Raw genomic sequence first — 14,677 nt, 5'->3', positions numbered from 1 at the left:
GGTCCCTGTGCCCACTTGCCCATCAGAGTCCCTGATACCCCAAGGAGCTCAAGCATAACACACCTAATCTAGAATTCATCACCTCACTGCCACGACCACCTCCAACAAAAACAACCACCCATATTTCTTCCACCTGTACAAACTTCCCATGGGGCCACTCCTCATCCTTTAAATGGGGGAATATAACTGTGCCTGCCCTGTAAGTGCTCAGCAACGCTATTTTGAGTAGGATGATGAGAACACATGAGACAGCATGCCATCACCAACCAGCAAAAACTCATAGAGAAGATGGTGAGCTGAGTCTTGGGGGACCAGAATTGACAGGGAGGAACAGATCTTGGGAACAGAAGGCTCACGGGTAAATGCAGTCACAGGGGCAAGAAATGGTAATGTGGGCATACAGGTGGGATAAGACTGGTGACTGGTTTGGAGAAGCTGACTTTGCTGGTAAATCACCTGGAAGCCAAAGAGGGGCAGTGACACTGGCTGTAAGTGAGCCACTGCATTCTCCAGCATTGGCCTCTCCTTCCCATGGGACCCTCTTTGAGGAGAAAAAGGACAGAGCCAACATGTACACAACGATTAGTAGATGGAAAGTGGTTTTCATATTGAAACAGCTTACATCCATGGGAAATTGTTTTTAAAAAATTTGAGGTAGTTTCAGTAAGTTGTTTAGGAGCTAATGCCAAAATGACACATAAGAACCCCCACATTTTGAAAAACTTTGTTTTTTTAAACTTTTGTTTGGTAGAATACTTTCAAATATGAAAGGCTGGGAGCTTATCTCCTATGACAAAGTGTAGAACAAAGCATGAAGTGGGTAACAGGGACCAACACAGGCATTAGAAGAATTTTTTGAATCCCCCCCTCTTTTGTTGAAACCCTGTGTGTATATTTTGAAGTTTCAAATGAGTGACTCCCAAACATACTATCCTGACACATTTTGTGATATGATTAGCAGAGAAGTATGTCCCAGGTAGCCTATGCCTGATGATAAAGTACTGAATTTGCTAATTCTTTCATATTTCAATAAATGAGAGCAAATTCAAGGCTATCCCAACAAAAAATGTCATTCTTAATCATCCTACAATGCTTTCTTGGATGGGAAGGAAAATGTGGAATCTGGCCTCCTGGAAATGAAATGATTCCCAACCCTCAGCCTCCTCCCTCTCCCTGTAGGATTGTCACGTCCATGGGAAATGTGTCACTCACAGGGACATCATCTGGCAAGTACATCCCAGCTGAAAACAAGCAGGAACTGTTTCCTTTCATTGTAACATACAGGCGAATATTTAAAACTTGCACTAACTGGGGGCGAAAATGGAAATGAAATGTGGCAAAACTGAGAGATCCCGGAGCCGCTGGGTTGGACTAGATTCAGGTGGGGAAGCCTATACTCCTCACTGTCAGAATAGACAGGATGTTTTACCTGTAGAAGAAAAGAATTTGCTCTAGATCCATGGATCCCAAACTCTACGTTCATCACAACCCATCTAAGCAGTGCCCAAGACCTCATACCCCACCTTCCCTGTCCTTGGTCACTGTATGAGGAAAAAGAACTTGGGGGACCACCAAGAACTGAAGAAAAGCAAATCAATAAAGTAAATCTGTCGTTAGCAACATGAATAACTGATTTATTTCCACTGTATGAAAGAAGCCGATGAGTCTACATAGTACATGTATAGTATATTTATAGGATGCACATAATGTTTTCAACCATCTATTATTTGGAAAACAATTAGTAGTTTCACTGTACTTTCTTGGATAGTCTGTTGCAAGTTAGCCAAACAGCACACATATGCAGGGAGCAAACCACTAAGGATGGCTTTGCTGTGATTTGGATTATGTGTGTTTATGAGTGACTGACTCATCCTTGAGCCACATTCATACACATCTTCGTGTTTACTTACTGGAAATTTATACACAAAAAATGTGCATCACTATATATCCTAAAGGTCAACTAAACAGCACACAACAAATTAGATTGATGATGTAGATGTCATTTCTAATTAGAAAGATGTAACATCAGTAATCAAAAATGATGAACGGGGTGCCTGAGTGGCTCAGTCGGTTGAGTATTTGACTCTTGATTTCATCTCAGGTGTGATCTCACCGTGGTGAGATAGAGCCCTGCATGGGCTGGGCTCCATACTGAGTGTGGGGCCTGCTTGGCATTCTCTCTCCCTCCCTTTTCTCTCCCCCCCCCCCCACTCATGCTCATGCTCGCTCTCTCTCCCTCTCTCAAAATAAATAAATAAACTTAAAAAGAAAAAGATCAACTCCATGAAGTACTAACAATGTCCTCAGGCCAAAACGTCCTTCCCCCAAACTGTGGGAATTCTGGCTCGGTCTTGTGTGCGTATTCTTAGTAGAAGCTTTTCAAAGTTGCTAGACATGCCATGTAAGGCAGACCATTAAATAGAATACCACGCCCTGGTCCTCAGTAAACTCTATAACGACATGCTAATTGTAATTTATGAATATCAGTTTAGTAGTTCTTAATTTCATTCATTGAACAAATATTCGTTGAGCAGCTCCCATGTGCCAGATGTTGGTATTACATTTTAAACAAATCAGATGTCATCCTTGTGCTCACGGAGCTTCCACGATGGAGCCAGATAATAAACAGACGAATGAACTAATATATATTATATTAATACTATCTATAACTATATAATTTGTGTGATGGAGAATAAACAGACTACAATTTTAATTTTTTAATATATAATTTATATACAATATGTGTAGTAACATTTTTATTTTATATATGTTGGGATGGTCCTACTCAAAATGTGGGCCATATGGAGCATGTTAAACTCATGTTGGGGTCCCAGAAGGATGGTACCTCAAAAGATAGCCCTCATAAGGTGCTAAAACTAATGTTTAACAAGGAGGCACATTGAAACAAATACTTGGGTTTATTTTAAAATATGTCTTATATGAGCCAAAAGTCTAAAGTCACAAGGACTGACTTACAAGCATTGGTGTGCGTTCTGGTGGCTTCTCCCATGAGTAACTCCAAGGTTAATAGTGATGGGAACTTATCTATTTAAAAATCTATGATTGTCCCAAGCACCTGGGGGCAGCAGGCTAGCTAGTAAATAAGAACTTTGAGATTGTGGCAACATATGAGAAGATCAGAGAGCCATAAGAGACACTGACAGGAGGAGTCAGGGAAGTCCTCTCTAAAGAGATGACAAGTAACCGAAAACTCAAGAATCAAAAAGTCCCTGCCAGCAGAGAGCCATGCGGCAGCAGATAGTGGAAGGGGGACAGATGCGTGGAGACCCTGAGAGAGAAGAGAGCCTGGGTGGTTAGGCCAATGTGGCTGGGTCACGCTGAGCAATGGGGAAGAGGGTACAGTGAGCCTGGACTGACAGGGGAGGCAGTGCCTGAAGGAAGACAGGAATGGAAATGGAGAGGCCAGTGAGAGAAGAAAAGGGTGAAGAAGCCCCCATGAAAGAGTCAGGGCTGGAATGAGCTCATGTCAGGGAAGCAGACATTCAAGAAATGTATTCAAGCTTGACTGGGGGGGACAGAGAATGGGAAGTGTCAAAGGAGACTTCTGTGTTCCTGATCTAATCACAGGGTGGGGCCATATGCTGGGGACGCTAAAGGGGGGAAGAGGTGCTGTTATGAGTAAGTTGTACTTTAAACATACATGAGGACGAAGTCTATGGAACTCTTAGTAATTCACCCATAAAAATCAGAGAGAGGACTTTTTCCAGATGAGTTTGGGCATTCCACAATGACCCTCTGGACACACAGTAAGCAGAAGTCTAAATTACACGGAGAGTAAGTTTGGTCCGTTCTCTGGTCAGATACAAATGTGGCTCAGGGATCACAAATCTCAGAAGACGGGAGTGCGCCCACTCTAGGGGACATACTCTGAAGTGAATGGAAGAGTTTTATCACCCATATGTCCTTGCATTGGAATCCAACTTTCTAGTTATTATTAGGAAAAACATTCATCATAAAAAAAAATTCTAACCCTCTCACATTATGTTTCTTGTTCTAGGCCATCTTAAATGGCTTCCTCAGTGACTTCCCACCAGCTGTAAAGCAAACCGCATCAAACATTGTAGAGGCTGCAGTTGAGATTTATAACAGAATGAGTGTTGATCTTCTGCCAACACCAGCCAAGTCCCATTACATCTTTAACTTGAGGGATTTATCCAAATGTGTACAAGGTAATGTATGGAACCCTCATTCTCTGACCTGCACCCTCCCTTCATTTCCATTCACCCCCAGTCTCTCAGTAGAATTGTATGTAGATGAGTGTCTGTGCCACACCCAGAAATCTCATTACATGTTCCCTATTCGGGTCCCCACCAAACCCCACCCCAGACTGACTACTTCACGGCTTCCCTCAGACCACCAGCATCCCTTTCCATTTCTTGCTCCCAGCTGATGACCTGTCTTCTTATTTCACTGAAAACAATAGAAGAAATCAAACGAGACTGCCCCATCTTCCAACTCTCCTAGACAACCTGCATCTGCCTTCCCTCCTACTGCAATGGCTGACGTGTCCCTACTCGGACCACGTGCCAGTACTCTCTCTGACACTGGGTCCCATCCTCTCCAGCCTACTCAGGGATTCTGTTCTTTTGTTGTATGACTCATCCTGTCTGCTCTCTACACCTGTGCGTGTAGTAAATGTGCTCCCTGACCCTCTCGGCACTGTGTTGTGGGAAGTGAAGGGTCCCCCATAGAGTGAACACTTGGAGGATTGCTATACATCACTGCTTTTGTTGTAACTTGGTATTATTACAACTATGTTTACAATTACAATTTATATTAATACTCGGAGTACTCAGAGTAATTTGAGTAGAAGCCAGAAAGACCAAGGGCATTTGGTGAGGACTGAACATTGGGAGAGAATGAGAGAGGGAATTGGTGTTCTGAAAAACAGTGTAAAGGTCAGGGGTCGGGGCAGCGGGGCAGGGGCAGCCTGGATGAATATATATGTATATTAAAGAGCTGTGACAGTTCTCACTTAACATGTTGCAACCCAACGTAATAATGAGATGAACGTTGCCTATACTGTGAAGTCTGACCACTTCACGTGTTCAGTTAAAGAAACATCACAAAACAAGAAAAAGGGGTTTGCCAGATAATGTGTCCAATTTTGCTTTCAAAAAGTGAAATCACCATTACTCTATGTGTGTATACCCATTGGGGAAGCACCCATTTCTGGTGGTGTGGGGATAAAGTTGGACTTAAGGATTTTCTAGTTAATTAACCTGTTACTAGATATTCCACAAATGTAGAATTTTCCCTTTTCCCTTCTCTTAAACAAACAGGTATCCTCCAATGTGATCCAGGAACAGTAAGAGAAGAAATACAGATATTTAGACTCTTTTGCCATGAATGCCAAAGAGTCTTCCATGACCGTTTGATTAATAATGAAGATAAGCACTATTTCCATGCTATTTTGACAGAAATGGCCAGTAAATATCACTCGTTATGTAGCTGTTCTTTTTCTTTCTTTTGGTGGGGTGGGGTGGGGAGGACTGGAAAAACCATTTGATTTCCATAAAGAAAAATTAAAATGAGCTTAGATAAGGTAAAGCAAAATGGGTTTCAGTCATTCATGTGTAAAAACATTTTTCTCTTCAATGATTCAAATATGTAGAAGTATATGAAATATTATAAAAATCCTCTTGTTGAAACTCAAGAAGAGTTAATATTTTAAATTCAGAAAGGGAATTCTAAGTAGAAAAGGGAAAGTTAGGAGAACCAGCATTTTGTCTGGTAATAAGCTAGGATATTTCTAAAGTACCTCTTATTTATTAAATACATATTTAAAATTTTTTTAATGTTTATTCATATTTTGAGATACAGTGTGTGAGTGGGGGAGGGACAGAGAGAGAGAGGGAGACAGAATCCAAAGAAGGCTCCAGGCTCTGAACTGACAGCGCAGAGCCCAACACAGGGCTCGAACTCACAGACCGTGAGATCATTACCTGAGCTGAAGTCGGACGCTTAACTGACTGAGCCACCAAGGCGCCCTATTAAATACATATTTAATATCTATTATTTAATAAAATGTCTATTAACATTAAATATTCTTAATCTTAAATTCAGGAGATTATCAACCAAACTAAAATGTTATGGTGTTAACATGGCTTTCTCTCAGTTTCATTCATACTAGTTAAGCCTTCTAAGTAAAGTAACAGCTGATATTATTCTGTATATCTTATTGAAGTATTGCATTCAAGCTTATCATATATTAAAAATTGATTTGTTTTTTGAATAGACAAACATTTTGGAATTGCAATTGGCCTGGAATATTTTTTGACAAAACCCATCATCTTTGGAGACTTTATTAAGGCAAGTATGTTGACTTGACTACATTTGAAGATTATAAAGTATTTACTATTTTACAGTTCAGTTTCATATTCAGCAAGAACTTTGCTACATCTGTGAAGATTAAATATCAGGACCAAGGGTCAGCAAACTATGGCCCATAGGTCAAATCTATATCCCACTGCCCATTTTTGTAAATAAAATTCTATAGGAACACAGCCACGTCCATTTGTGCACTATATTTTTATGTGGTGGCTTTTGCATCACAAGACAGAGTGCAGTAGTAGCAACAAAGGCTATAATGACCTTCAAAACCTAAAATATTTATTATCTGGCCCTGTAGAGAAACAGATTGTTGACTCCTGATCTAGTCACATTCGTTTTGGCAATAGTCTGAATCAGAGCCCCATCAGGTTTTCAATTTGGAAGGAAGAAGAGAGAATTAGTTTCTTAACTCAGGACTGGAATCCCCCTTACTGTATTCTGTGTAGCTGTTCAGCCTGTGCCTAAATGCTTCTGGCAGTGGAAGCTAATTAGGTTACCAGTGCTGCCCTCTTCATTTCAGGGTAGCTCTCATTAATTGCAAAATTTTTCTTCCTCCTCAGTTTGTACCCCCAATAACATGTACACACCAACCCTCTAGAACCACCCCCAATAAGCCTTCCATCTAACCATCCTACCTGTGTTCATTGATAACCATCTTGTTTTTCCAAGTTGACTCTTGTTGGGTGCAACATCCCTAGTGTCTTCAAGAGGGCAGGGGCCATGTCTGTTTTGTTCACTCTAAATCTCCAGCTTCCTGCATAGAGCTAGGTATACAGCAGGCTTTCAAACAAATGAACAACTTGTCTTTCTATTACAAGTATGCAATTACCTCATCACCCTGTAACCCCTGACAAATAAAAAAGATAATTTGTGTGAAACAGATCTATTTAAATGTATTTAAAAACAAAGTCCAAAGTTTGTTTCCAGGTGGTGATTATATTTCCTATGTGTTCCTACTGATCTAATTATCAAATAGGGGAATAAAGCAATAGGAAAAGAGCAGTTGGACCCTTCTTGCATTACCTATGAGTATTTTAATCAATGGCTCCAAATAAAAATGCCCCCAGGGCAGTTGCTACAGCAAAGAAAAGACGTCATCAACAGGTCCAAACAGGACCTCACACAGGAACTCAATTCCTTATAGTTTACACCAAATTTCATTCCCAATGGTTTAATTAATGAGATGACCACTGGTAAAAACTACATGTAGTTCTGGCATGATTTTTTATAACCCTAACAGTCTGGCATGCATAATTTTCAGCCCATTTAGCTTTTCTGATATCAACAGGCTGAGAGCAAAAATATGAAACCACAATAAGGTACAGTGAGAAAGTATGAAAACCTATTTCTGAGCTCCTGTGTGGATTTTATAGCAAAGATTGCTGAAATTCCAATGTGCCATTTGAAGTTAAATGAAATGGATTTTCAGTTATCCATGAAAATCTGAGTTTCTTAGTCCCATTTCCTTGGTTTTGAAGCCTTGCTAATATGTACATTATATAATACAATATATAACACATATTCATATATATGCATGCAGATGATTAAATAGCAACATGGGTGAAAGAATATTACCTCCTAAGATTATGAATGTGTGTATTTCTGTATCATAATTGATCTAACTTGGTCCCTCTCCCATAAATCATCTTATAGTTTGCAGCAGATAAGACTGATCGGATTTACAATGACATGCCTGATATGGAGAAAATCGCAAATGTTCTACAGGACTATCTTGACGATTATAACCTTATAAATCCCAAAGAAGTAAAGTTGGTGTTCTTCCAGGATGCTATAGAACATGTTTCAAGGTATAGTACTATAGGGTGTCCAATAATACATTGTATTAAAAGGTAAGAATTAGGGTGTCTTGGTGGCTCAGTGGGTTGAATGTCCAACTCTTGATTTCAGCTCAGGTCATGATCTCCCAGTTCATGAGTTCAAGCCCCACATGGGGCTCTACACAGACAGTGTGGAGCCTGCTGGGGATTCTCTCTCTCCCTTTCTCTCTCTGCCCCTCCCCCACTTGTGCATGTGCACTCTCCCTCTCTCTCTCTCTCTCTCAAAATAAACTTTAAAAAATCTTTAAGAAAAAGTTAAGAAATGGGGTGCCTGGGTGGCTCAATTGGTTGGGTGTACAACTTCAGTTCAGGTCATGATCTCAGGGTTCATGAGTTCAAACCCTGCGTCGGGCTCTGTGCTGACAGCTTGGAGCCTGGAGCCTACTTTGGATTCTGTGTCTCCCTCTGCCTCTCCCCCGCTAACGTTCTGTCTCTGTCTCTCAAAAATGAATAAATGTTAAAAAAAATTTTTTTTTGAAAGGTAAGAATTAAGTTGTACAAAAGACTTTAAATAGATTTTCAGATGGACAAAGGCCTATTGGCAAATCTTGCTATAATGTAAAAGTTATTTTTTATATCTTTTAAATATAAACCGCATGAATTGGAACCCAGGGATTATTTTGATTAAATATTAATAGATTGTTTTTATTTGTTTTAAATGCCCTGTCTCATTATAAAAAAAAAAAAAAAGGATATAAGGTAGTTTACAGAGATACATGTACAGTATAAAAAGGCTGATTATGTGTATGCCTAAAGAAATAAGGGGTTCAAGATTATAATAAAATGAGTGGAATCCAAGTATTGTAGACTCCATCTGCTTATAAGCCTGACTTTTACCATTGCAAGTATCCTTTAAGGGATGCCCATGACAAATAGGTATCCAGCCTGAATATCTGCAGTCCTTGGGGAATACACCCCTTTTTAAAAATTTTAATTCCAGTATAATTAACATACAGTGTTGTATTAGTTTCAGGTATACAATATAGTGACTCAACAATTCTGTGCATTACTTAGTGCTCATCACATTAAGTGTACTCTTAATCCCCTTCACCTATTTCTCCCACTCCCTGGACCCCCCTCTGCTAACCATCAGTTTGTCCTCTATATTTAAGAGTCTGTTTTTTGGTTTGTCTCTTGTTTTTCTTTGTTCATTTGTTTTGTTTCTTAAATTCCACATATGAGGGAAATCCTATGATACACCACTTTTTTAGGTGTTTATGTATATACTGTTGACAATTCTAAGTATTAAAATGACACTTGAAGGATGATACACAATTTGCTGCCTGTGACATCTGCTGTCAGTTCCATCCAGTGGAGCAGTAATAATAATGGCACTCGGTGTGAGTATGAACCAATGATATGGAGTATTGCGTTTCACTGTGATAACAGCTCTCTGCGGCCCAGTATCATACTCTCTCTACAGATAAGGCTCCGAGAATGTTCCGGTGGTCTGTTGCTATATGATAAGCCACCGTGACCCTTGGTAGCTTCATTATTTCCTGATCTCAGGTTCCCAGGGGTTCTGTCTTGGGTGTCTCAATGCAGTCAAAGTCACACAGTATCTGGAGCACATGGCGCACCTCTGCCTGTGTGTGCACTGATTGTGTCTCTCTAGCACAGCAGCATCAGAGTGTCTGGGCTTCTCCCATGGCTCAGGGCTCCAAAGTCCCGTGCCCTGAGAGTGATAACAGAAGCCAAATGCCCTCTCACAACAGCCTCGGAAGTCACATAACATCACTTATACCATACTGTTAGTCAAAGGAGTCGCACAGGCCTACCCAGTTGACAACAAAGGGTCAGAGACTGTCTCTTAACAGGATCAAAGAGCAAGTAGGACCAGAAACGTTACTGCAGCCATTTTTGGACAGTCCCGTGTACCACAGAAAGATTAGGTGAATTGTCCCAAGTCCCCTAGCTGGTGAGTCACAGACTGAGAATTGCATCCAGTCCTTTGGCTCTAACTGTGCTGCGGGTGCCTCCACCCAAAATGGATCCACTTTTTTCATTATAGCCCTCAAATATTTGAAAATTGTGACTAGGCTCCACTTAGCTTTCCCTTCTCTGAGCAGATATAACCCAGATCCTCCACCGTTGCCTGTTAGAGATTATTTTCAGCCTCCACATACTGAGCACTTGATAATTTCTCCATGTTCCACTTAAAACGTGATGCCCAGATTTGATATAGTATTCTGTGCAATCCGCAGTGTAAAGTGTGTGTGAGGACAGGATTTCCTGCAGTCTGCTACCATAGCAAGATTTTCATGGCTTTGTTTTTTTTCCCTCATCAACTACATTTTAGTGTTGGATCGTGTTAAGTTGGACAGTTAAATCCTCAGGATTTTTTTTCTGTAAACCATAAGCAATCAATTGTTTTACCTTTCCTATACTTCTGCTGTTTAATCAACTCTAATTTGAGAATCTATTTTTGTCACAACTCCAGTGTTATAACAATAGTTTGTCACTGGGTTGTTGAGATACCACTTGCTTCTTATCCTTCCCCCTGCCTACATACCCGCATGCTAGCTCCTAACAATTTTTATCCTATAGCTCACACTGGCCCTAAGCCTGGAAAAAAAATAATAATGGTCTAATAATACTCTGGTCTGAGAAACCTCCTGGAGAAGAGACCAGACTATAGGCAAAGTCTGCTTAATTGTATTTATAATCTTTGTTATTTTTATGAAAGAGAGTCAGCAGGCCACTCAAGGATTGCTTAAAATATTACAGGAGGAAATGAAAAGCCATTTGTAGAATGGAGGAGACTTGGTGTTCAGATACACAAAGGGCTGCCATGTGAATTACAGCATAGACGTCTTCTTTTTCTAGGGAGGATCAGAAGGTAGGAATTAGAGTAAACAAATTTCTACTTGTAAGAGCTCTCAAATACCTACTGCTGAAGAGCAACAGAAAGGGCTTCATTATGAACATGAGTTATGGGAGAATTCAGTAATTTAGCAGATACTACATTTCCATTTGTTGGTGACATTTTACATTTATTTTTTTAATTTTTTATTTTTTGCATAGGATAAGTAGATAAAAGCCTTCCCAAACCAAAAACATTTTTTTTTTCTTTAGAGCCTGTGTTTTCAAAGGGCAGTTTGCACCTGGGTATTTCCACCCATTACATATGCCCAGAGTTGTCACCACAGTACAAAGATGGTAAAACAGATCTCAATGAAAATGTAAGCTACTAATTAGGACAGCCATCTCTTGCCTACTGCAGTAGAGAAAATGTAATGCTGGGGGATTCCTAGTGGAGGGACTTTTCTATCTATTGATATGTAAGTTGGCAGAAAAAATAACACTGGGAAGAGGTGTTATTAAGTTATAAGCTTTTTGTTATTAAGTGCTGTAAGATTTTTTGTTTCCAATAATATCAGATGAAAATAATCAAAATACTGTACTGTACCTGAAACAAGGAAAGAGTAACATATAAAGTGCAAGATTTTTTAACAGTCAATATTTCATCCACTGCGGAACACATGCACATTATGGAAAAAAACAGCAAAACATTATTACATATCCCTTTACCTCTCAATATTATACCTACCTAGGTGACTGAAGAGAAATAAACAGATGATGTGATGTGTCTTCTGTTTAGTGTGCACTGTGACAGAGACAGCCATGGAAATATTGCCTACATCATCTATTTGCTTACTCAAGGGGAGGAGTTGGCAAAGGATCCTAGAGAAGGACCAATAAGAAATATTTTGGACTCTGTGGGTCATATGGACCCTGTCACAACGACTCATTTCTGCCATTGAAACACAGAAGCAACCACCTTCAGTAAATGAATGAGTGAGCATGGCTGTGTTCCAATAAAACTTTATTTATGGACACTAATGTTAGAAAACCATATGATTTTCACATATCAAAATATTACTCTTCTTTTGATGTTTTTGTTAGCCACTTAAAAACTACAAAAACATTCTTAGCTAATAGGCCATAAAAAAATTTTAAGGGGCTTCTTGGTGGCTTAGTCTGTTAAACATGGGACTCTTGATTTCGGCTCAGGTCATGATCTCACAGTTTGTGAGTTTGAGCCCCGCCTCAGGCTCCACACTGACAGTGCAGAGCCTGCTTGGGATTCTCTCTCTCTCCCTCTCTCTCTGCCCCTTCCCTGTGCATATGTGCTCTCTCTCTTTCTCTCTCTCTCTCTCCCTCTCCCTCTCCTCTCCCTCTCCCTCTCCTCTCCCTCTCCCTCTCCTCATCCCCAAATAAATAAATAAACTTTAAAAACACAGTGAAGGGGCAGGGTTTGGCCCACACACCATTATTTGCTGACCCCTGTCCTGGAAAAAGCTGTGTTATCGAGGCAGTCAGGGCAGGGAAAGAGCAGACTGGTCTGAGGGACAGAAGAAGGTATGAAACTGAAGGAGACAAATTTGAAGGTTTAATTCTTATTTTAGAAGATCCCAAATAATGACTTAGAAGTCTACTTCGCCCTGGAGGAGCACTTTTCAATGTAGACTTCCTGTTCTATGCTCATACTACATGCTCCTATCCCCTGCCACCAAAGATAATGGTGCATAGGAGCTGTTTGATCAATGTTTTCTAAGTCATAGTGTTTAAGATCTGGAAGTAGAAGTTGGTTACTTCGATATAGATGATTTGGTAAAAGTGTACTGAATTTCAGAGGTAGATTAAGAAATGACATTTGTCTCCCTTTTTCTTAGAAGTGTAATTTTATTTATAAAAATTCATATCACCAAGATCTTTTTGAGGATAGAACTATTGCAGAAAAAAAGGCATCTTTGTATTTCCTACGAGGCAGAACTACATCTACAGTTGTCCTCCCCTTATCCACAGTCTCGCTTTCTGCAGTTTTACTTACCCACAGTCAACCTCAGTGAGGAAGCAGATGACCCTCCTTCTGATGATTCGTCAGAAGGTCAGTAGTAGCCTAACTCCAAGTCACAATGCCTACCTCATTCACCTCGCTTCATCTCATCACGTAGGCATCTTATCTCACATCATCACAGGAAGTATAGTACAATGAGATACTTTGAGAGAGACCACATTCACATAACTTTTATTATAGCATATTGTTATAATTGTTCTATGTTATTATTATTGTTGTTAATCTCTTACTGTGACTAAATTATAAATTAAAATTTATCAAGTATGTATGTATAGGAAAACTAAGGTTTGATCCTACCCATAGTTTCAGGCATCCACTGGGATCCTAGAGTATATCCCCCATCACTGAGGGGGGGAACTACTGTACTTTGTGATTATTTTTCTGATCATGTGGTAAACATACTCATTATAGAATTTAGAAAAACATTCACAATTTCACCTCCTCACCCAGAGACAACCACTATTAAAATTGTATGGTTCTTTCAAATATATTTGTAAGTATATAGAGATTTTTACAAAGTTGTATTATGGCACATATTATTGAACATCATGCCTTTAACACTTACATTACATTTGCCTCCAAAATCCTATATAATTAAATACTATTTTAAAACATGGCTTTAATGGCCACATTTATGACATCCTAACGTATTTTCTGTTCCTTTTTAATGCAACTTCTTTCTGTTTCATGGTCTCCCTCTCTCTCACTCTAACGACCTGAAAGGATTCTATTTGCAGCTAGCTTTAAGTTTTGTTTTCTAATATTGTTAGTATGATAGGAAAAACATAAAAGAACTAAATATCCATCACTAGGGAACTGGCTAAATAAGTATGGTATATTTGTTGCTGTATTTACTAGCATGAAAATGTCCATAATACATTATCTAGCAAAACAATCATAAAACAAAATGTAATTAGAGTTTAATCCCATTTTTGTAATACACACATACAAGTCAACATACATAAATTCACTGAACAAATGCTGATGAAGCCCCTACTATGCTAGGCACCGTTCTCAGAGATCAGAACACCCAGGCCCTTGGGGCACCTGGGTGGCTCAGTCGGTTGAGCATCCGACTTCGGCTCAGGTCATGATCTCACAGTCTGTGAGTTCGAGCCCCACGTCGGGCTCTGTGCTGACAGCTCAGAGCCTAGAGCCTGCTTCGGATTCTGTGTCTCCCACTCTCTCTGCCCCTCCCCTGCTCATGTCTGTCTCTCTCTCTCTGTCCAAAATAAATAAACATTAAAAAAAAATTTTTTTTAAAGAACACCCAGGCCCTTGTGATAGAGCTTACAAATGGGGAAGGCTTAGCACTGGTTTTCTCCCCTCAGTTACAATGACTGTGTTTTACTTTCATAATTTAAAAAATAATAAAGCCATTATCACTTTCAAATATTTGAACCTGGTCTTTTCTAATTATTAGAATTTTGAATAAAATTAAGATAGATACTCAGACACACAGGCAAACTTCCTGTTAAAAGGGAGAGAGAGGGGCGCCTGGGTGGCGCAGTCGGTTAAGCGTCCGACTTCAGCCAGGTCACGATCTCGCGGTCCGTGAGTTCGAGCCCCGTGTCAGGCTCTGGGCTGATGGCTCAGAGCCTGGAGCCTGTTTCCGATTCTGTGT

The 14,677-nt window shown here is 39.9% G+C and overlaps 1 protein-coding gene across 1 annotated transcript in view; it reads left to right on the top strand.

The window, feature by feature from the left end:
* The window catches only part of DNAH6 (dynein axonemal heavy chain 6), a 222,804-nt gene that overhangs the window by 117,846 nt on the left and 90,281 nt on the right, over positions 1-14,677 (top strand). The window contains exons 42-45 of the mRNA XM_086700734.1: positions 4,019-4,190; positions 5,304-5,450; positions 6,260-6,333; positions 8,008-8,162. Coding sequence (XP_086556860.1) covers positions 4,019-4,190; positions 5,304-5,450; positions 6,260-6,333; positions 8,008-8,162 — 548 coding nt within the window. The remainder of the gene's footprint in view (positions 1-4,018; positions 4,191-5,303; positions 5,451-6,259; positions 6,334-8,007; positions 8,163-14,677) is intronic.

The sequence above is a fragment of the Puma concolor genome, chromosome A3 (genome assembly GCF_028749965.1).
Source record: "Puma concolor isolate L17-30 chromosome A3, mPumCon1.1.hap2, whole genome shotgun sequence".
Taxonomy (NCBI): domain Eukaryota; kingdom Metazoa; phylum Chordata; class Mammalia; order Carnivora; family Felidae; genus Puma; species Puma concolor.
The sequence above is the reverse complement of the archived record's forward strand: the minus strand, read 5'-3'. Positions and strand labels throughout refer to the sequence as shown.